Here is a 20,688-nt window from a genome sequence, read left to right on the forward strand (position 1 = left end):
CAAAGGAGCTAGCTGCATCATGTGGGTAGCGAGATGGGGAGTTTTGGGGAAGTTGATCCTTATGGATTTGTCTTCTTCAGCAAAATATGCTTGGCAGTTGCAACAAGTGATTACAGAGGCAGCAGCCCCTCTATGGGAGAGCTCACTAGGATGTAAATTCAGAGCACTCCCTTTTGCCTCCATCACTTCCTCTTTGCTGAGACATGTGAGGTGCTTATGATGGTCCTTGCTCAACCCCTATGGAAAGGTCATACCCGCTAGTTAACATGACCATTTTCCAGTCAACAAGAAAGCACAACAGAAAGTAACTATTAGTGGGGGCAGGGGGCAGTAGAGATGTACCCAACAGCAGGTGGGAGGGAAGAAATGAGAAGCCAAGGCAGGCAGTTTCCAAGTCATTTTATTCAGAATTTTGTGTTTGTTTCCTGAATCAATAAATACTATACAAAACAATGTAAAAATGGCTACCATTTTCTCTCCCCTGCTCCCCCAACCTGAGGACAACCCCCTGGGCTACCTAGCTCAGGGGTTCACCCCCCAGATTTGGCCCAGCAGATGAGGTGGAGCAAAATTGTAGCCCCTACTGAATGAATGTTTTCAGAGGAATTCAGCTGGGGTGGGAGAGCCTCTGGGGTTTGGAGGTTGACTAGGTTAGGGAAATGGATTAGTGTTTTTGGGAGAAGACGGCGCCTACCCCAAAGAAAAGGGTGTCTAAAATGTTCACGGTTCCTTCTTTTGCCTCAAAAAGTGACATTTATTCAAAGAGTCAAAGAAAAAAAAAAAAGAAAAAAATGACAAGATGTCCATCCCTTGGCTCCCTTCCCTCCCCCCTCCTGCTGCTCCTCAGCCCCCTCCAAGGTTTCATCCCTGGCTGGTGCTAGGTAGCACAACAGCCCCCCTCAGATGAGGTCAGCAACATTGAGGGGCATTTCCTCAATGGAGGTGTTGTAGAAGGTCTCGATGTCTCGAAGAGTCCTCTTGTCCTCTTCTGTCACCATGTTAATAGCCACACCCTTACGGCCGAAACGTCCACCACGACCAATTCTGGAACAAGTGAGGATAAGGAAAATAGAAAAATCAGAAGCTTCTCTGTAGGGAGGACTGGGCAAGAGGGGAACTGGGTTGGTTAACAAGACCAGATTTTCATTTACCTGTGGATATAGTTTTCCCTATTGGTGGGGAGGTCATAGTTGATGACTAAGGAAACTTGCTGTACATCAATGCCTCTGGCCTATGTAAAGAAAGAAGGCGGTTTCAGGGTGTGAATGAGAAAGCACAAGTCTATCCAGAATTAACCATACATGTAGGCAGCCAAAGGAAGGCAAAGGAAATAAAACACCCCCTTTTCCTCAGAAGCCTGAGGCGTGCCAGATTTTATTCCAAGTTGCTACTTTCCTGAAGAGGGGCACTAGTAGGCCCCTTGGAAGAGGGAATCATCTTGGATTCTCTCCTCTTCCTTCCAGTCTTGTCCAAATGCCCCTCTACTCACCAGTAGGTCAGTGGTAATCAATACTCTGCTGGAGCCAGAGCGGAACTCCCTCATGATAACGTCTCGTTCTTTTTGGTCCATGTCTCCGTGCTAAAACAGGAAATGAAATGGTGTAAAGGGTAGGTCTGTTGCTTCTGAGAGAACTGGCTGTAAGTAATACTCTGTCATGTTTTACTGTGCTGGTAAATGACGCAGAGAAACCTCACCATGGCAGAGACGGTGAAGTCTCGGGCATGCATCTTCTCGGTGAGCCAATCCACCTTCCTTCGGGTGTTAATGAAGATGACTGCCTGGGTAATGGTCAGGGTTTCATACAAGTCGCACAGTGTGTCCAGCTTCCACTCCTGGGGGGTGGGGGTGGGGAGATCAGTCAGGGGCTATACCCAACAACTCACCACCAGGTCCGCCTCCTGCACTGGGCCCCACCTCTCGTTCCACATTGATGTAGAACTGACGGATACCCTCCAGCGTCAACTCTTCCTTCTTGACAAGAATTCTAATTGGGTCCCTCATGAACTTCTTGGTCACCTCAAGCACATCAGAAGGCATTGTAGCTGACAGCAAAACCACCTAATGAAAAATAAAATCAGCTTCAGGGTAGGAAATACTCTAGAATTCCATGGTTTCCCTGGCAGTTGATAAATGCTCCTATCATCACCCCCAAGCATACCACAACCTGTATGCAAAGCTATCAGCCATACAAGCAAGACAACCCCAATGTCCTGTCCTCACCTGGGTGTTGCTGTTGAGCTTCTGGAATATGTCATAGATCTGGTCCTTGAATCCACGGCTTAACATTTCATCAGCTTCATCCAGTACAAACATCTTGATGTATTTGGGAGCTACAAGAAAAAGGAAACACCAACGGGTAGTTATTTAAAAATCTGAAATATACCTAACTACCCTGATAAAGAACAGAGAATAGGCAGTCTTCTGCTCTCAGAATACAAAGGTTGATCCTTTGCCTGGGATCCCTTTTCCAGGCCAGACAACAGCCTTGGGAAGTAGAACACTACCTGGGCTGAGATGACAGGGAAGCCAGGCTCAGATGACACGCATGGAGTTCATCACAGAGCAGCTCTTTCAGAGGATATCATTGGGAATGAAATTATAACCAAACCAAGCATGCATAGGGAAGTGACCCAGAGGACTAGAAAACTGATGCACTCACACAAGTATCTCCGGTTAAGCATGTCGAACACACGGCCTGGGGTACCCACGATGATATGGGGGGCTTCCATCTGCAGCTTCTGCACCTCAGCACGTACATTGGTACCCCCAATGCAGGCATGGCACGAGGCACCCATGTAGTCTCCTAAGGCCATAACTACCTTCTGTATCTGAATCAGAATAAGAACAGTGCCTGTATATTAGCTCCAACTGCCAGGCCCCATTTTAAAGTCATTCTTTCCAACTCTTGAGACCTAACACTATTAAGCTAACCCCCCTCAAGCAAGAAACCCGGTGAACATACCATGTAAGATTAAGATCTCTGCTGGTAAAAGGCAGACTCAGAATTTGAACTCAGGATGGTTCTTCAATGTACACACTGACTCACAAAAACAGCCCTGAAATAATTTCTGTATGGTCACCTGTATCCTTTTGTATTCCTGCCAGAGAACCTATGTTAGATCTTCACTTTCGAATCATATTCTAGACCCTAAGGCCCCAGAGGAGAGCTTTACGGTAACTTCTTGCTTACATTATGTGTGTTCAGAAGTCAGGCACAGAATGATCATGACACCTCCATAGAAGTACAAGAATACATTCCCTTAAACTCAATTAGCAGTCAACTTATGACACAGGGGTTTCTGATCTTTTCAAGACTAAGGAAAACAGCCCTACATTTTATGTGCCCCAGGCATGAAATAGCTCTGGCCACCAATCCAGGCATCAAGCTAGGATGAACAAAGGACTAGACATCTGCTTTGCCCCTGACTGATATAAGAGCAACACCACCAACCAGGTGCCTCTTTGCCCATTGCCAGGGAGTTTTGTTCATAAAATGGCCAGACTTGCCCAGCCAGCTAGGCTCCACCCAGCAGCCTTTTCATCTGACTCAGGAAATGGGTGGAGTAAGGGATGCTTTTAGTGTTTGGTTAGAAAAAAGCTTATAATTAATCTAATAAGTCTTGAGACCTGGAAGTCATCAACCAACTTCACATCACCTGTTTTCCCCTTACTTCAGTTCTAGAAACAGTGGTAGTTAGGGTACATACTTCTGGTTTCTGCAGATCATTTCTAAATGAGTCCCTCAAGGGAAGCAAAGTAAACTCACCTGCTGGGCCAACTCTCTAGTGGGTGCCAGGACCAAGGCCTGGGTGGCCTTTAGATCTAATTCAATCTGTTGCAGAATTGATATGGCAAAAGTGGCCGTTTTCCCAGTCCCAGATTGGGCTTGAGCAATCACATCATAACCTAAACACAAATTGGGAGAGAAATTTGATATGGTAGAAAGCATTTTTGGGAATCATGGGACATTCAAAAGCCCTGCTGAATGAGATCAGCAAGCAACCAACAGAGATGTTATGTGCTCAGCAGTAAGTGCTTCAGACTTTTTGACAACGTAGTACCCAAACAGGAACAGAACTGAAAACTAGGCCAAGTTTCAGTCATTTAGTACTGCAACAAAATTAGTCTAGAAATATAGCTGTAAAAAGCCAACATGATATGGCCAAAACACTACCTCAGAGATTAAACCAGCAGTCAATCCATGTGTCCAGGGCATGAACCAGGCATGGGCACAGAGCAAAAGCCAAGCTGGGATAAACAAGGAATTGTTTTGTCCCTCACTGATAATGAGACAGGCGCCACCAACCAGGTGCCACTCTACCCAGGTCAGGGACAGTTCAGAACTTGTTCTAGGGCAGAGGGATCTTACCCTTGATACAAGGAAGAATGGCTCGCTGCTGGATGGCAGAGGGCTTCTCAAAACCATAGGCATATATGCCACGGAGGAGTGACTCTGAGAGGTTCATGTCATCAAAGCTGTCGACAATCTCATTCCAGTTACTCTGCAGGAAGCCAAAGAATCAAGAGAAATGGGGCTGTGCTCCTGTATAAGAGCAAACAAGCCCCTGTACCTGCACCAAAACTTCAGAAACCACACTCTCTCTCCAACCCAAGGAAGCCAGCTGGTTGGTTCTACTCAGCCTGGGAAACCACCCTAGGGGGTCAGCCCACCTGTAAACAGTGAAGTTGGCTGTTAAGGGAGAACAGAATTTGGATGACATGTTTCAAACATTAAGTATTATGTATTACCATAAAGGAATTAGAATTTCCCACCTATCTGGGGGTTTTAAGCTAAGTAGCACAGTGGAATCCTGGGTTCTGGTTTTATTCATTAAACCCCCAGTGCAAAATCGAAATAATGCTACCAGCACTGGCTTTCCCAGAGTTGAAAGATAATGGTGGGAGGGATCCAGCCTCACCTCGATGACGCCTTCGGGTTCCATCCCATCGGGGCCATTGTCTCTAGATCTGTTGGTTTAAAAACAGGAGTATGTAGAAATCCTGACAGGCAATCTCTTCCTACCAGCAACCGGCTTTGCATGATGCCATCAGCCTGCACTCCCTATTCCAACCCCCACGAGTTCCCGTAAGACGCAAGTCATTTTACAACTGAGTCAAGCCTTTGCCCCATCCCGGGAGCGGCTCAGGAGAAGCCACCCCCGACACGATGGAGTAACGCTCCGTGAAGACCCAAAGGCTGGAAGGAACTGCGCTGCGCTTAAGGGGCGCGGAGGTGGTGCTTGCCTCCCGGCCCACGTGTCCCGGGTCCGGCGCTCCAAACCCAAGCGCGTGCACCTCCCACCGTGGCCCCTGCCTGCCGGAAATCCCGCCCTCCACCTCCCAGACGCCGGGGTAGGACATCCCCTTCCCCCCACGTCACACCGCCCGCACCTCCCCCACTCCCTCCAGCCCTTCTCCCCCCCTCGCAGTGCCCGGATGTGGGAGGCCGCGGGCGGTGGCGGCCTCACGCACAATGAGCCCCAGCCGAGCTAGCAAAGGGGGAGATTGCACAACACTTAGCAGCGAAGCGGACTGGGGGAGGGGAACGCCTCGAGCAGCCATGTGCTTGCTCCCTCGACCACCCGGCGACGGCCCCCCCCCCCCCCCCACACACACTACAGGGAACAATCCACATCCCGCCCGCCCCCGTCGCGAAATAGCGTCGCCCTCCCATACCTCAGGCCGCTCACCCCTGAAGGAAAGTGGACCTGCCCATCCGCAGTTTGCCAACTGCCCGACTTGTGCGGCAAAATGGACCCGCCCGCCCGGCGCCGGGTGGGCTCCCGGTGCCTCACGCGGCCGCTCCTCGGGATTAGGCTCGGTCCTGGCCGTCAAGAAAACCAGCACACTGAACGGCCGGCTTCTTCTCCCCCGACCCATAGCTCCACGCGAGTAAGCGACTGGATTTATAGACCTACGGACTCCCGCCTTCGGCGAGTGGTACCGTCAGAATCCCCGGAACCCCAAGCGCGCGAGCCCTCCCTCCGGCAGTGAGGCAATCGGACCGGCGGCTTCGGGCCACGCACGCCCGCCTCTACCTTTCCCCACTAAAAGTCGCGACCTCGCCGCCCGACTCAGTGATGGGGCTTCGCGCACTGCGTCGGTCGAGGGTCCCTCACTAACCTCGCGAGCTAGGTCCCGAAAGCCGAGCTGTCCTCGGCCTCTCCCAGGGCCTGGCGGCAACGTCGGTCGTGGACCCGCCCCCCCCCCCCCCCCCCCCCCCACGCGACGGGTCCTCCCGTCTTGAGTCTCCCCTCAACCCTGGGGGGCCTGGGGCTTGGGGGGCCTGAGCTCCCCCCACTGGAGTCTTCGGCAAGGGTAGCAAGGTAAGTAGCCACAACCTCTTGCAAATATCTTTCTTACCGGGAATCCTGACTCGCAGACATGATCCTTAGAAACTAGGGCGGAGTGCCCGCCTATCGACAACTTATAGAGCGCCCGACCCCGCCCCAGCCATCACATTGGCTTGACCGCCTCGGCCCCGCCTGCCGCCTCTGAGCAACCCGGCGTGACGTCAATTCGTAGGCGCCCTGGCACGCAGCCACCATTGGATAACTTGAGCGCCTATCAAGATGAAGACCCGCCCCGCAGCCTCATTGGCTAAAGGACCCGCCTTTCTTGCCGGTACGGAAGTGACATACGGTAGTCAGGCCTCGAGGCCTGGCAGCCATCTTGGGGCCCTGCACCCCTACACGTGCGGAGGCGATAGTGCCCTGGTCATGTGGCCTAGCGCGCCCTATCAGGCAAAGGGGGCGAGGTTTCAGCCTCCAAGGACTTCCGGGCTCCCGGGACTACCACTTTCGTCCATCTCTACTCCAGGTCTCCACTGGACCTACGTTTAATTTTGTTCTCTCCTGCACCAACGATAAGTCGGACCCCAACCCCGAATGTGCAGAGATAATGGAATCAAGAACCATACCCCAGCGGCTAGGAGGGTTCCTGGGCTTGAAGAAGGGATGGAGTAAACTGATGTATGAGTTTACTAGCATCTGGGGTTGCTGTCATAAATACTGCCGGCCCCGTTAAGTGTGCTGTTTCCCCAACTTTAGCACCTCTCAAGCTCCCTTATTTTTGAGGCCTACCAACCCTCCGTACTTCCAGCCTGGCGCCCCTCACTGGGGGATTCTTTTTGTGGACGGCATGGTGGTGCTGTCTGAGCCACTAATGGAAAGCTCGCCCCAGGAGTCTTAAATCCCATAAGGGGAAGCTAACAGCACTGGCTGGAGGTAAGCCTGAGAGCATATCCACTAGGTTGAGGCCCCTTAAGGAAGACCACCACTATGTTATCTCCAAAGGATCCTTTATTGACAGAGGAGGACCGTGGCATTTATATATATATATATAAAAAATGTTTGACGATTTGGCAGGCAGTAATCCCATTGCCCGCCCACCACCCCTAGATTTTTCTGCCCCCCACCCCCCCACCCCCGCCCCTGCACATGGAAGGGAGATGACTGGCCACCCAGGCCACAAGGCCATACTCCCTTGCAGACAGCGGGAAATAGGGGATTTTCCATGGCCAACCCCTTGAACATCAGAAATCAACAAGTATTCTCTCAAAGGGAAAAAAAAATACAGAAATCAAAACATTTAAATATGAAAAACCAAAGGGAACTGGGTGGAAAGAGGCTAAAGACAAAAGGAACTTGAGTTTCTTGGGAAGGGTCTCCCATGCTCCCCTGCCCATTAACAAATGGGCTTGAGGCCTGGGATACGAGGCTCACACAGTGAGTTTGCAGTGACACAGCTCCTTGTAGATCTGCCGACGAAGTTTGGGCATGTCCTGCTGAGTGAAGCTGAATGGCTGAGACAGGGCCAGGTGCTTGCAATACTGGGGTTAATAAAGCAGGCCATGAGAACCACCTACTGAGCACAGCCCCTTCCCCTGCTCCCCCACCCCTAGTAGGACCTGTGCTACATATTTCTTCTGATACACCTCTCACTGGATCTTTCCAAGAATATTCCCATTTCAAAAACAAATGAAACCAAGGTCCCATAGGCTGGGGTTCAAAAAAAGTCTGACTGTAAAGCCAAGGTTCCTATTTGGTACATAAAATATCAAATGTTAACAGAAAACACTTTGCATTGGGGATCAGAGGCAGCTGTATCAGGGCCAGAGCCCAAGGATCCAGTCCCAACATGGTATGGAGAAGCCAAGAGATGACCAATGAAATCAGGTTTTCTGCATTCGAACACATAGGGTTACTCCTGCTACATAAGTGGTTCTAAGTCAAGTGAAGGAGGCCGAACAGCTTCCCCTCCCTCCCAACTCTTTAACCCACCTAGTGTCTGCTTACCTGCAACACAAAGGCGCCACAGTCACTGTCATTATTCTGCCTGGCCACATTCTGGAGAAGAAGAAGAAGGTAAGCCCTTCTCCTGGAGACCCTATGGGTATAGCTTCAGCTTCTGCCTCCTACCACACCCCCCACCACCTCAACCCTACTTAAACCTCCTCTAGGAACTTACCATTTTGAAGTAACCTTTCCAGCCCTGGTGGAAATCCAGCCGGTCTTTCTTCACTGCCTCTGCCTGCAGATACTTGGCAATATGCTATGTAGATGGAGGAAAGGAAGTGAGCCTCTGCATTTCCCAACTGAACCCAAGCTATGCTGGTCACAGGCACCAAGCCCAGGTTGCTCATCAGAGACCCAAAACCCAACCTTCTGCCTGAAATGCCTTGCCACTGGATCTCCTCCCCACATTCTGCCCATTTTTGCCTCCCCTCTCAAACCTTAGGGCAGCGGCGGTTCAGGGTGCGCTGCGAGTCAAAATAGGTGATGGTGCGCCGCCTCACGTCAACAGAGATGAGGGACCAATGCACCTCCAGGTGGATGGGGATTAGCAGGAGCTCTTTATTGAAGATGTCCACCTAAGGAGGCAGGGCTGGAGGTCAGGTAAGATAGCACAGGAGGAGAAGCAGGCAAGGAGCTAAGTGGAAGAACTCAACTCCCAGCCCCTGGACCGTGAGGCAAGGCCCAGCATCTGGATGTCTGGATTCTTGGGCTTAAGGAGGAAAGCAAGACAGAGGAGGTGGTACAAAACAAACACTGGAAGGCCCAGGATAGGCCAGGTACTTTTTACGCATTAAAGGTACAAATGCTTAGTAGGTTCAAGATCCTGGAGCCAGACTCTCAGGGTTCAAACTCAGCTCCTCCATGTATGACCCAAGTAACTAAGTAACTTGGGTTACTAAGTTACTTAGTTAAGTTATTTGGGTTACTAAGCAAGTTACTTAGTAACTCTATACCTCAATTCCTTTTTCTGTAAGACTGAAAATAACAGTATCTATCCTCACCTGTTTGTTACACAGATTGAACTAGTTAATATCCACAATACATTAAGAACAATGCATGGCACCTAACAGATGCTCAGTTAACACAACAATCCTGAAACAAAGTTCTCATGAGGAAACTGGCTTGGAAAAGTAAAGCAACTTGCTCAAGGTGAGAGAAATGAGAGATGACAGAGGTGGAATTTAAACACAGGACACAGGCATATAGAAAGCCAAGTTCTTTCCAATGCATGTCACCCCACCTCTACAGGGAAACAGGAATTAAGAAATGCTAGAGGCAATGGCCTTACCTCACTATTGGAATTTCCTGGCCTTTGAATCAGAGGACAGATAAACTAATCAGAATGGAGAAAAGAACTCTTTCCCACCCCACCAAACCTGCTGCCCTCCGCCTTAATTATATTCCCCAGTAACTTAGGCCAAAAACCTAGACATCATATCTTTTCCTCATCTCTCATGTCCAATCCATCAGAAAGTCCTATTGGTTCTACCTGCAAGAGCTACCCTAAATAAAACTACTTCTATCAATATTTCCACATTGACCACTCTGGTCCAAGTTTCTCATCAGGACTTCTCAGCTACTCTGTTTAGTCTGCCTGCTTCCACTCTTGCCCCCTTTCCATCGCCGAAACAGGAGTTTAAAACATGAGTCACTTCCCAGATTGCTCGACACTGTTCAATGGCTTCTTAGACCACAAAGAATAAAATCTACCCTGGTTGACCTGCCCTCCACGCCTCACATGATCTACTCTCTGACCAAATTTTCTATGGTTTTTCCTTTGCTCATTCTGCTCCAACCACACAGGCAGCCACACGGGCCCTCTGATCCTCAAATGTTCTTTCTTGCTCTGTGTCCCATGTTCCTGGTGTTCCCTTTGCTTAGTATACCCTTGCCCAGATGTGCACAGGGCTGGCTCACTAAAGTATCAGCTAAGAGAAGCCTTCCCAAACTACCCTATCTGAAGTACCCAGCCCCATGCTACCACCTTACTGTTTTATTTACAGCAAATTATCACTAGCTGTACTTTAACTGGCTTATTGATTCTCACCCCTAAAAGGCAATAAGTTTTCCTTATTTAATACTGTATCCTTAATGCCCAGAACAGTACCTGGCACACAAAAGACATTTAATAAATACTTGAAAGTCTGAATGAACAGGGTTGGGGAAAGGATTCATAGGAAACAGAACTCTTCTTTAGAGGCAAGGTGTTACATAAGATGTGAATTCATAACTCACGTTTTTGGTCCACCTTTTCACCCCATCATAACCTTTGGTACGGAGTTTATCATAGAAGAAACTGTTGAAGAAATGCACCTGTGCCAATGATACAAAAGAGCCAGGTGGAATCAACAGACCGCAGGGCCTCCTGCCACATGTCCTCTCCCCCGCCCATTCCATTTCATCACGGCTCTAAGGACTGGTTTCCACAAACTCCAGTCCAACTTACTAAAGGTAAAAAGCACAAACTGTTTTCAACCTCATAAGTTCCCACCCTGATTTGTGGGGTTAGCCATTGGGGAAAAACACTACAGACTAGGGGAAAGGACTAGAATTGAAAAGTTCAGGACCAAGATTACAAATTTGAATTTAACAAATTACCTTCTACTGCCTCTTCCCAGAAAGAAAGACCCTCTTTACGTAAAATGGAAGACATGAGAGACTGAAAAAGCTGCTTAAAACTTCAAAAGTTTTTCCAGGGACTGAAGTATCTAGTTAGGCCTACCTTTTCAGGGACTGTGTCCATGACCAAGTCTCCGTACATGTTCATCACCTAAGGAGAAGATGGGAGGCCACTTGCCATGGAGGGTGTGGCATGGGTACAGGGCTTCCCCACAGAGAGGGCCCCAAATACATTGTTCCCCAAACCCACTCTTGGGCCTGTTTCTCCACACCTCCTTACCTGGTCATTGAGCCAGTTCTGTCCATACAAAGTTCCCAGGTCATCCATGGTCAGCACATGCCGCTTATAGGTGACTCGGAAGCCCCTCACCATGGCATTGCCTGGCATCCGCTGGTATGACTGGATCAACTGCAGCACCAGGCCCTTCCTGGATAGGCCAAGGGTTGAGTCATGCAACAGATTGGGGACGGGGCGGTGGCTTGGGCACACGGAAGTACCTTCTACTGCCTAGAATAAATCTAAAACTTTTTCTTTGGGTCATGGGTCCTTTTGAGGACTTGCTAAAGGCACACTCCCCTGTAAGAAGCACAGGAATACTTAGGTCCACGTGGTATTTCAGGGTCCCAGGTAAAGGCCCTCCCGGGTGGCTCACGGGAGCTTGGCACCTTGTCTGCAGATTCCTCCCCTTCAGTTCTAGCTTCCTCCTCCTCCCCGACTACATCCCTATGGGAGAAAAGGCAGCAGCATTTTCTCCCCATCTCTCAGGTCCCAGCCCTCTTCCAAAGGGCATCTCTTTCATGCCTCACCTGGAAGGTGCAGAGAACTCCTGCTGGAAAATGTCCTCTAGTTTCTCCACTACCTCATCAGTGCTGAGGGGGATGAGGCTGCCGTAAGTCTGAAGGAATTCATCCAAGATGCCTGAGTGGAGGGAGGAGAGAAAAGTGAGACTCCAGACTCCGATCTCACAGTCAGCTGAGGGGAAAGACGAGATCACGGAGGGCTCCTTACTCTGCACACAGGTGACATGCTCCTCCCGCAGAGGGCTGTGCTGGCCAGCTTTCTCCCCAGGCCGCTCAGCTTCTTCTGCAGTGCCCACATCTGAGCCCTGAAAAAGCTCCTGGGCCACGTGGTCCCCGATGCTGCACACGTTGCTGATGAGGATGCTGGCATCAGGGGGTGCCAGACTTCGCTCTCCTTCTGGCCCAAGTGGTCCCCCAAAGCCATTGGGCAGAGTACAAGAGAGGAGACCTGCAAAGCAGGGGAAATAGGATAGAGGCAAGAAACTCGCTCAGATCAAAGAACAATGGGAAGAGTAAATGAGGCACGCAAATTATAAGACCACGAGGAGGAAGAACGGAAACAAAATCTACCAGTACAAACACTAAAGAATGAAAACCCTAAAGCATGAGATAATTATGTTCAAGAGGTTATAAGGGACAGAGAGGAAGAGTTATTACAGGCATACCTCAGAGATATTGCAGGTTTGCTTCCAGACCACTACAATAAAGCAAATATTGTAATAAACTGAGTCACACAAATTTGGGGGTTTCCTGGTGCATATAAAACTTACCTTTACTATACTATAATTAAGTGTGCAACATTATATCCAAAAAGTTAATTTAAAAATACTTTATTACACATGAAAAGATGCTTAACATCACCAATCATCAGAGAACTGCACATCAAAACTACAATGAGGTATCACCTCACACTGGTCAGAATGGCCACCATCAAAAAGTCTACAAACGAGGATTTCCCTGGTAGTACAGTGGATAAGAATCCACCTGCCAATGTGATCCCTGGTCAGAGAAGAGTCCACATGACATAGAGCAACTAAGCCCGTGTGTCTAGACCCTGTGCTCCACAACAGGAGAAGCCACCACAACGAAGAAGAGCCCCCCACTCTCAACAACTAGAGAAAGCCCATGCACAGCAACAAAGACCCAGCACAGTCAAAAAAATAAATAAACCCCTCTGTCTTCTTAAAAAGAAAAAAGTCTAGAAACAACGTTGGAGAGGGTGTGGAGAAAAGGGAACCCTCCTACACTGTTGGTGGGAATATAAGGTGGTAAAATCACTACGGAGAACAGTATGGAGGTTCCTTAACTAAAAACAGCAACTACGTGGTAACCCAGCAATCCCACTCCTGGGCATACATCTGGAGAAAACCCTAATCTGAAGATACCTGCACCCTGATGTTCACTGCAGCACTATTTACAACAGCCAAGACATGGAAACAACCTAAACGTTCGTCAATGGATGAATGGATAAAGAAGACGCGGCCCATGTAAACACCAGCATGTTGCTCAGCCATAAAATAAAGAGTGAAAAAACTCCCATTTGCAGCAACATGGATGGACCTAGAGATTATCATACTAAGTGAAGTCAGAGAGAAACAAACCACTATCACGCGTATATGGAACCTGATTTTTTTAAAAAGATAAACTTATTTACAAATCAGAAACCAACTTATAGAAATATTGAAAACAAACTTATAGTTACCAAAGGAGAAATGTGGAGGGGAAGGATAAATCAGGAGCTTGGGATGAACATATACACACTACTACATATAATATAGGACTTAGTATATATAGCACAGGGTATTCTACTCAATATTCTGTGATAACCTGCATAAGAATCTAAAAGAGAATGAATATATGTATAACTGAATCACTTTGCTGTACACCTGAAACTAACACAACACTGTAAATCAACTATATCCCAATAAAATAAAAATATTTTAAAAAAATCTCATTGCTAAAAATGCTATCATCTGAAACTTCAGTGAGCAGTAATCTTTTCAGGGGTGGAGGCAATGAAATATTTCAAGAATTACCAAAATGTGACACAGACATGCTACTGAGCAAATACTGTTGGAAAAATGGCACTGATAAGACTTGCTCTACTCAGTGTTGCCACAGACCTTCAATTTGTAAAAAATGCAATGTCTCTGGAGTACAATAAAGTGAAGCGCAATGAAATGAGGTATGCCTGTACTCAAAAACAGGAGGAAAGCAAGAAAACATTAGGTTTCAGAGAGATGTAAATTTCAAAGATATTTCTCATAATGCCTCGCATACTAGCATAGTACCTGGTATACAGCAAAGACTCAATAAATAATCAAATAATTAATAAAGACAGAGCCTGATGTTGTTTAGTTGGGGTTCTCCAAAAGAGAAACATTCTGAGTGAGAATGTCACACACAACTGTCCAGGTGACATACTCCTCTACCCAGAGAGGTCCATCCCACCACTCTAAAAATGAGATGTACATGCATGGGGCACTCACCCTCAGAGGCCAAATGAAGAGACAGTTCAAGCAGACATGACTGGCTTTTCTAAACCATGATTCCCTCTCTCATCTATGCACAGGGCACCTACTTAGGAATCCTGTTTCCAGGCCTTGACTCTCTTCCCAGACTTAGTTCCTGCTCTGAGTGGGGCTTAAAACATTGCACAACTGTTCTGCAACCTCTCTCTCTGCCCTCCTACTTTCCTTAGACCCAGCTCTTATCACAGCAAGAGACTCCTGGTCTCCCAGGATCTTAGCCCTCTCCACCCTCTCCTCTGCCCCATTCCCACCTTACCAGAGTCAGGGCCCAGAGGAGACTTTGGAGTCCACCTTAATCCATCTTCCTCCATGGGGGCCCCAGAGGGCACTGGTGGAGACCCTCTCACCCCATCCTCAGCCATGAGAGCACCTAACAGACTCAGCCGGGGTGGAGGTGGTCCCCGGGGTGAGTCAAAACGACAGCAGGGGGATGGCACCTGTGGTGTCACAGCCCCTTCCCGGGGTGAAAGATGGTTCTTGGGGTGTGCAAGGTTCCGCCGCCGGCCCCGGTGGCGCCCCCAAAGCTTCCAGTGGAATGTCAGAGAGGTGCTTTTTGAATAGAGCAGCATCCGGAAGGCTCTCATAGCTCTGCGACGGCGCTGTGAACAGGTTTTCCGATGAGTAGGGCGGGGAGGGCGAGGCCTCTGGGAAGCTCCCAGTTGACCCCATCTGGGAGGCAGCCTCCAAGCTGCCACTTCCTCCTCCTCATCTTCGTCTTCGTCGTCCTCTTCTTCCTCCTCCTCTTCACTAGCTGAGGCATCAAAAGAGGGCCGAGGGACAGGGAGGCGTCTGGTTGGCACTGTGGTCCCTGACCCAGGGTCTGGCCCAAACCCTCCACCTGATTTGAGTCGGGGTTTGGGAGGTGGGGGCCAACGAAGACGCTCCCGCCTGGGACTTGAAAAAGCTGGGGCTATGCCGGGTCCAGGAGGCTCAGGCCCCCAAGACCCAGTCCCTTGTATAGTCTCTTTCATCTTCCAATGGCCTGGAAAACAAAAGTTGGAGTGTCAGAATCCAAACATCCTACACCCCAGATCCCACCTCTCTTTCTCAGCATGCGTCTTCTGCAATCAGACACAAACTACTGAAAAGAGAGATTTCAAGCAGACACGACCGGCTTTTCTAAACCAGGACTCCCTTTCCTTAGACCCAGCTCTTAACACAGCAAGAGACTCCTGCTCTCCCAGAATCTTAGCCCTCCCCACCCCCTCCTCTGCCTACTCCTAACTTCAGATCTTCCTTATAGTTAACATGGTCCACAAGCTGCCCTTTAGAGTCTGAGGCAAGGAAGAATGGCTAAGCAACAGGCCTCAGGGCTCTTATTTCTCAGATCCCCACATCAAGCCTAGTATTTTCAGGCTCCACTTCTCTACTTGAATACCACCAGGGGCTTCCCTGGTAGCTCAGACGGTAAAGAATCCGCCTACAATGCAGGAGACCTAGGTTCTATTCCTGAGTCAGGAAATCTCCTGGAGAAGGAAATGGCAACCCACTCCAGTATTCTTTTGCCTGGAGAATTCCATGAACAGAGGAGCCTGGCGGGCTACAGTCCATGGGGTAGCAAAGAGTCGGACACGACTGAGCACTAACACAAGTCTATTGGCACAAGGGATATCCTAATTGAGAGCTAACAAGGGAAATGGCTCAGTACGGGAATACTGACATGGTACAGAGATACGTGAGAACACAACTTCCGCCGGGAATCCGTAAACGAGAGTGAGAAGAGAATTCTCCATCACCGTGGAATGAATGGGGCATGCTCGGGTCGTCTCAGGAGGGAATGGGGATACGAGGGCTACGGTTCAGGTCATAGAATCTAATGAGAAGGGAAGGATTTTAGAGGAAACTGAAAGAGAACCGGATGGCGCTTAAGGAGCCGAGTCAAGGCGCGCTGAGACGGAACTCAGCCGAGCCAGGTTGGCCCAGCCCCCTTCCTGCTCCGTCCTGGGGACCAGAATACGTCCCAGCACCGGTGTGGTCCTACAGGATAGGGAGACTCCGCGTGCAAGGGCCTTATAAAGCCCCTTCGAGGGCCTCCTGGGTCCCCATTAGGTGGGAATGGGGTCCAGAAATGGGAGAGGCCGTGGCAGAGCTGGGGGGAGGGGAGGGGGCGTCCTCACCCAGAGCGGGGAAGCCGGGCGGACAGGCCCGAGGACGGGCGTCTCCGGCCTCAGGCTTCCCGGCTCATCTCTCCGGCGGCGGCGGCCCCACCACTTCTGCTGTCTTCAGGCGCAGCCGTCTCAATTTAGGATTCCAACGCTTCTGGGCCGCGCTCCGCGCCGCCCCGCCGTGGCCGCCTCTTGCTCTGCTTCAGCCTCCACCTCCACCTCCCCCTCCTCCTTCCCCTCCCTCTAGCCCCAGGCCCACCGGCCGCGGTGGCGCACAATTAGTGCGTCACACCCGGCGAAGAGCGCCGGCGGGGCCACCACGCGCCTAGCTCCGCCTACCCGAGAGCGTAGACGCCCCGGGACCGTCCAGCCCACAAGCCCCACGCAGGGATGCGCCTGCGCACACCCGCTGAACCCGAGCTGCGCCAGGCAGCCCCTCCATTAGTTCTTTTGCGCCTGCGTGTCCCGTGCCGCTCTTCCGCCCTCCGCTCCCGTGCCGTGTATCCTGGTGTTCCACGCACCCCGGCCTGAACTGGGGGCCCTGACACGTGGGTCCAGTGAAGCGCGTCGGAAGAGGGCTGGGAGGTCCCGGTGCGTGGACGGGGCTGAGGCACAGCAGTGGGGGAAATGGATCCAAGGTCTTATTTATTCTTTATTTTTAAATTTTAGGCAGGGCTTGCGCAGAAAGTAGAGATCAGAGGAGTGAGTCAGGATCAGGACTGGGGCGTAAGATTTAGCCAAGGCGACCCGGCCTGCCGGGCCACGATAGTGGACGGAGTGAAGGCAAAACTTGGGACCTGAAGAGTTATGGTGTGGCTCACTGAAAGGGGGCCGTCGTCATCGGGCACCCTCTGCAGACCGGCGCCTAACAACACCTCTGGAGATAGTGATGGAAACTGGAGCCCAGTAGATGGAGAGAGCGAAGTGAAGATGGGGCTTCTTGTGGGGTGAAGAGGCAGAGGGTACCTAAGAACCAGGAGTTTGAGCGGAGGAAGAACTCGTGGACATTTGCCAACAGGATGGTTGTCTCAAACCGCCGCTAGATGGTGGTGCTGTTCTGGAAGCATTCCAGTGGGACCCAGAGCAAGTCTAGACAAAGCCTAGCATTTCCCACCCCCACCCCTACCCGACTCCCTCAAGAATTTGGGGCTGGATGGAGAATAAGAAGAAGCTATTCTACCTCTTTAATATCCGTGAATTCAAAGTCCTGGGGGTGAGGGTGGGAAGAAGGGAGAGTCATGAGCTGTCAAACCTGGGGGCAGAGGCAGGCCTCTGTTCCTGACTGTTCCCTGTCCTTTGTCTAATCAGCTCTTGGCCATCTCCAAAGTGTACCCACCCTGGTCTTCCAAGCTCAGAACTACCTTTTACAACACAGTCACAGTTTCACAAGCCCCAGGAAGGTTCCATGTGGAGAGAGGCTAAGTTTGGCCCTTGCCCGAGGGATTACAACACTCAAGATATCCCCCTGGTGTAAATGGAAGACACCTGAGAAAGGGGAGAAAACAGATGCTCAGTGAAGCACAGCCATACAGATAATCTGATTGTTTCCCCTCCCTTATCCAGCTCAACCTTATGTTTGCCTCCTGTAAGGAGGCATTCTGTCCTTCATTCCTCACCTCCTCTTCTATACCCCAGCTTCCAAGCCCCTGCCATAGCTCCCCCACTGTTGCCCCAGGTCAGGGATCTGCTCCCCTCACATGCACATTCCACCGCCCACCCACCTCTCACCTGCACTGTAGCAGCTGTTGTAGGCCCAGTCAGGGTTGGAGGGCATGCTTTGTATGCATCGGAATAGAGTCTCCTGCCTTCCTTGTCCCTCCCGAGATACCATCTGACCCATGGTGAAAGTCTCATCATGAAACAGGACCTGACAGGGAAGGGAGGGGATGCTGAAGAAAGTGGGCTGGCATGGCTTGGGTCCGGACAGCCTCAGGAGCCCTGACAAAGGAGCAGAGGAATGAAGAAGGGCCCTCTAAGTGGGGTATAAATAGGGGTTGAGAAACCTCAGTGCTGGGGTACAAGGCTTTGGGAAAACAGACCTCCAGGCCCTCAGGTGAGGCTCAGGGGATATTTGGGGTTACCTGGCTGTACAGCAGATAAACTCCAGCATCCCAGACTCGAACAATATATCCTTGGGCCTCCAAGCCTCGCCCACGCTGGAGAGCTGGTTGCCACATCACTTCTGTCACATCAGAGTCCTCTGGAGGCAAAGAATGTGGCAGTGACGATTTCTGTGCACACTCAGACACTTATTCTCTAAGGTTCTCTTTGGCCAATGTGCCAGTCCCACACTTCCTAGATCTTGCCCCCAACCCCAAAGCCGTGATTGGAAATAGTGCTCACCCTTGGAGGTGATGTTAATGGGAACGAGATGCAGAACTGAGCGCTTCTCTGGGGAGAGAGAGAGATCTCAGCAGTTGCAAGGCTGTCAGCCCTCCGCCCTCGCCCTGGCTCAGGGTTGCAGTCTCCAGATCCCCCTGCTGTGGATCACCTCCCACCCCTGCTGCACCCCGGAGGCCTCACTCTTCTGTTTACGGGTGAGCACTGCTCTCCTTCTCCGGGATCTCTCCCCATTCTCCCGGCCTTCTGTGCCATCAGGGCTCTGCTCATGGAAAGAGGGTCAGGGTTAGGCTAAGATGTAAGGGTCCCAGAAAGCCTTTCCCCAGCCCTACCCCCCACCTCCCACCTGCCCCAGGAATGCCTCACATCTCTCCTGCACCTTTCCCCAGCAACCTGAGTCTGGGTACTGGCTCTCCTCCAGAATCTGTTAGGTATGAGAAGCATTAATCTTTAACAATTTCCTTTCCTGGAATGGTTGCTCCCTTGACCTGTAAACCCTGGGACCCTCTCTTGCACCCATTCCAAACTTTGCCGACCAAGCAGCTAGAACCGAGAGACCCAGAGACCGCCCTGCCACGCATCCTTTTCTGCCAGACATGCTTCTCCCCTCACTCACCTGCTCCTGGAGATTCAGCCACGGATTCCCTTCTCCCTTCTCGGAGGGCCCTCCATTCCTCTGCAGCCGGGTCACCTCTCTCCTTAAGGTCTGCAGCTCGGTTTGTTGGGTCAGCAGAACCATGGCACAAGCCACAGCCCCCAGAGCCGCCCCCCAACTCAACCAGAGGGCAACTGAGAGCGCCGGCTCTCGGACGGGGCCCCCCATGTCTCCCTGGGGCCCTTTCGGGCTTAGCAAGGAAGGAGATGAGGCCGGCATGAGCTGGGGACTCTGCCAACAGCTGTGGTCTCAGGAGTGGGATGGCAAGGAGGTGACGGGGAGGGTGGGGGTGCAGGCAGTGGTGCAGAAGGGAAGAAGGGCGTTACGCAAGGGAGGAATAAAAAGGAACTTGAGAATAAAAAGAAGGGAGGCGGGAAGCAAGCTGGGGCACTGCTGGTGCTCTTGGCACCCTGCTGCGGGGCCAGCACTGTCCCGAGCCCCTCACCTCCTCCAGCCTCAGAAGAATTTGGTGTTAGTCTCTCTAGGAAGGACAGGGCTGCCAGTGACACCCAGGGGGAGCGGCCAGAGCGCAGGAACCCCGGGGCGGCCCCAGAAGTGGGGGAGGGAAGGTTGGCTGGCTCTGGGGCATGGTGCCAGGAGCCGGGATGGAGAGACATGCTGGGCAGCACCGAGGGTCAAGGGCTGAGAGTGGAAGACCCTCCCGCCCAGGCACAGGTGAGATCTCCGGGGCAGTCTGCTCACCGTGACTGAAGGTGGGCGAGGAGGGGAGGAGAGGGGGTCAGCGGGGAGGAGAACCAGGGTCGGGGAAGCAAGGAACTGGCTGAGTTCCGGGGTTAAGGGCAGGCCGGGTGTGTTGGAAGGAGGCCTGCACTACTCTCTCTGCTGAACTTGGCAAGCGGGACTTCCTGTTTCCCCAGAAACGCTCTTACATAAGGCTCTGGACAAATGAGAAAGAGACAGCCAGAGCGCCCCACCACTGTAGGACTCCTGCCTGGACCCTGGGGCGCAGCTTCCCATGTTCCTGGGCCCTAGTGTCCCACTTCCTGACCCTGAGCCCCCACATCGCTCCTGCTTCCCTGCCCACCCCCCGCTTCCCCGCTCCCTGGGCCAAGTTCCAGCCTAGGCTGGTGCCAGCACCTGCTGCAGGTGCCCAGGCTGCCAAGAGGAAAGGCCGCTGCTCCTCCCAGCCCAGGGATTCCCCACAGGAGGAAGCCCGCCTCCTAGGTAAATCAGGCCACTTCTGCTGGACCTTGGGCAGAGAATTGATTTTGTTTTCCCCTGGCAGTTTGCCTTTTGATTCTCTTCTCCTGCCTGGGGCTTCAAGGCACGTAGGTCTCCATGCCCAAGCCTGGATGTCGTCCTGGAATTCAGGTGACTG

The 20,688-nt window shown here is 51.3% G+C and overlaps 3 protein-coding genes and 4 non-coding genes across 9 annotated transcripts; all 7 read right to left on the bottom strand.

Moving 5' to 3' along the window:
* Positions 1–382: 382 nt before the first annotated feature.
* Positions 383–6,475, bottom strand: EIF4A1 (eukaryotic translation initiation factor 4A1). Its single transcript, XM_006062856.4, has 11 exons — positions 6,365–6,475; positions 4,921–4,969; positions 4,371–4,503; positions 3,768–3,907; positions 2,661–2,829; positions 2,222–2,331; positions 1,916–2,059; positions 1,696–1,833; positions 1,490–1,579; positions 1,152–1,231; positions 383–1,044 (listed from the first exon to the last, which is right to left on the bottom strand). Exons 1-11 carry the CDS (start codon positions 6,385–6,387, stop codon positions 900–902), a joined length of 1,221 nt encoding a protein of 406 aa, XP_006062918.1. The 5' UTR covers positions 6,388–6,475; the 3' UTR covers positions 383–899.
* On the bottom strand, positions 1,300–1,444 carry LOC112584117. Its single transcript, XR_003108463.1, has one exon. It is a non-coding gene; the product is annotated as a small nucleolar RNA SNORA67 (small nucleolar RNA).
* LOC112584162 lies at positions 2,425–2,565 on the bottom strand. Its single transcript, XR_003108505.1, has one exon. It is a non-coding gene; the product is annotated as a small nucleolar RNA SNORD10 (small nucleolar RNA).
* LOC112584141 lies at positions 3,338–3,482 on the bottom strand. Its single transcript, XR_003108485.1, has one exon. It is a non-coding gene; the product is annotated as a small nucleolar RNA SNORA48 (small nucleolar RNA).
* LOC112584140 lies at positions 4,201–4,336 on the bottom strand. The gene has a single exon (XR_003108484.1). It is a non-coding gene; the product is annotated as a small nucleolar RNA SNORA48 (small nucleolar RNA).
* An 809-nt stretch (positions 6,476–7,284) lies between the features above and the next one.
* On the bottom strand, positions 7,285–16,627 carry SENP3 (SUMO specific peptidase 3). 2 transcript variants are annotated; one of them, XM_006062855.3, is made up of 11 exons: positions 16,367–16,627; positions 14,506–15,231; positions 11,927–12,166; positions 11,725–11,836; positions 11,198–11,345; positions 11,021–11,068; positions 10,534–10,611; positions 8,736–8,873; positions 8,471–8,554; positions 8,299–8,349; positions 7,285–7,832 (listed from the first exon to the last, which is right to left on the bottom strand). In XM_006062855.3, exons 2-11 carry the CDS (start codon positions 15,218–15,220, stop codon positions 7,722–7,724), a joined length of 1,725 nt encoding a protein of 574 aa, XP_006062917.1. In that variant the 5' UTR covers positions 15,221–15,231; positions 16,367–16,627; the 3' UTR covers positions 7,285–7,721. The 2 variants fall into 2 exon arrangements, with proteins under 2 accessions (XP_006062917.1, XP_044795275.1); XM_044939340.1 differs by lacking the exon at positions 16,367–16,627 and adding an exon at positions 15,910–16,326.
* Positions 16,628–16,988: 361 nt separating this feature from the next.
* Positions 16,989–20,646, bottom strand: LOC102396194 (TNF superfamily member 13). Of its 2 annotated transcripts, XM_025280666.3 has the most exons (7): positions 19,311–20,646; positions 18,878–18,956; positions 18,698–18,745; positions 18,436–18,554; positions 18,083–18,221; positions 17,716–17,839; positions 16,989–17,320 (listed from the first exon to the last, which is right to left on the bottom strand). In XM_025280666.3, the coding sequence occupies exons 1-6, from the start codon at positions 19,566–19,568 to the stop codon at positions 17,730–17,732; spliced, it is 753 nt and encodes a 250-aa protein (XP_025136451.1). In that variant the 5' UTR covers positions 19,569–20,646; the 3' UTR covers positions 16,989–17,320; positions 17,716–17,729. The 2 variants fall into 2 exon arrangements, with proteins under 2 accessions (XP_025136451.1, XP_006062911.1); XM_006062849.4 differs by having other exon boundaries at positions 16,989–17,839.
* Positions 20,647–20,688: the final 42 nt, after the last annotated feature.

This window comes from Bubalus bubalis, chromosome 3 (assembly GCF_019923935.1).
Source record: "Bubalus bubalis isolate 160015118507 breed Murrah chromosome 3, NDDB_SH_1, whole genome shotgun sequence".
In the NCBI taxonomy this organism is placed as follows: Eukaryota; Metazoa; Chordata; class Mammalia; order Artiodactyla; family Bovidae; genus Bubalus; species Bubalus bubalis.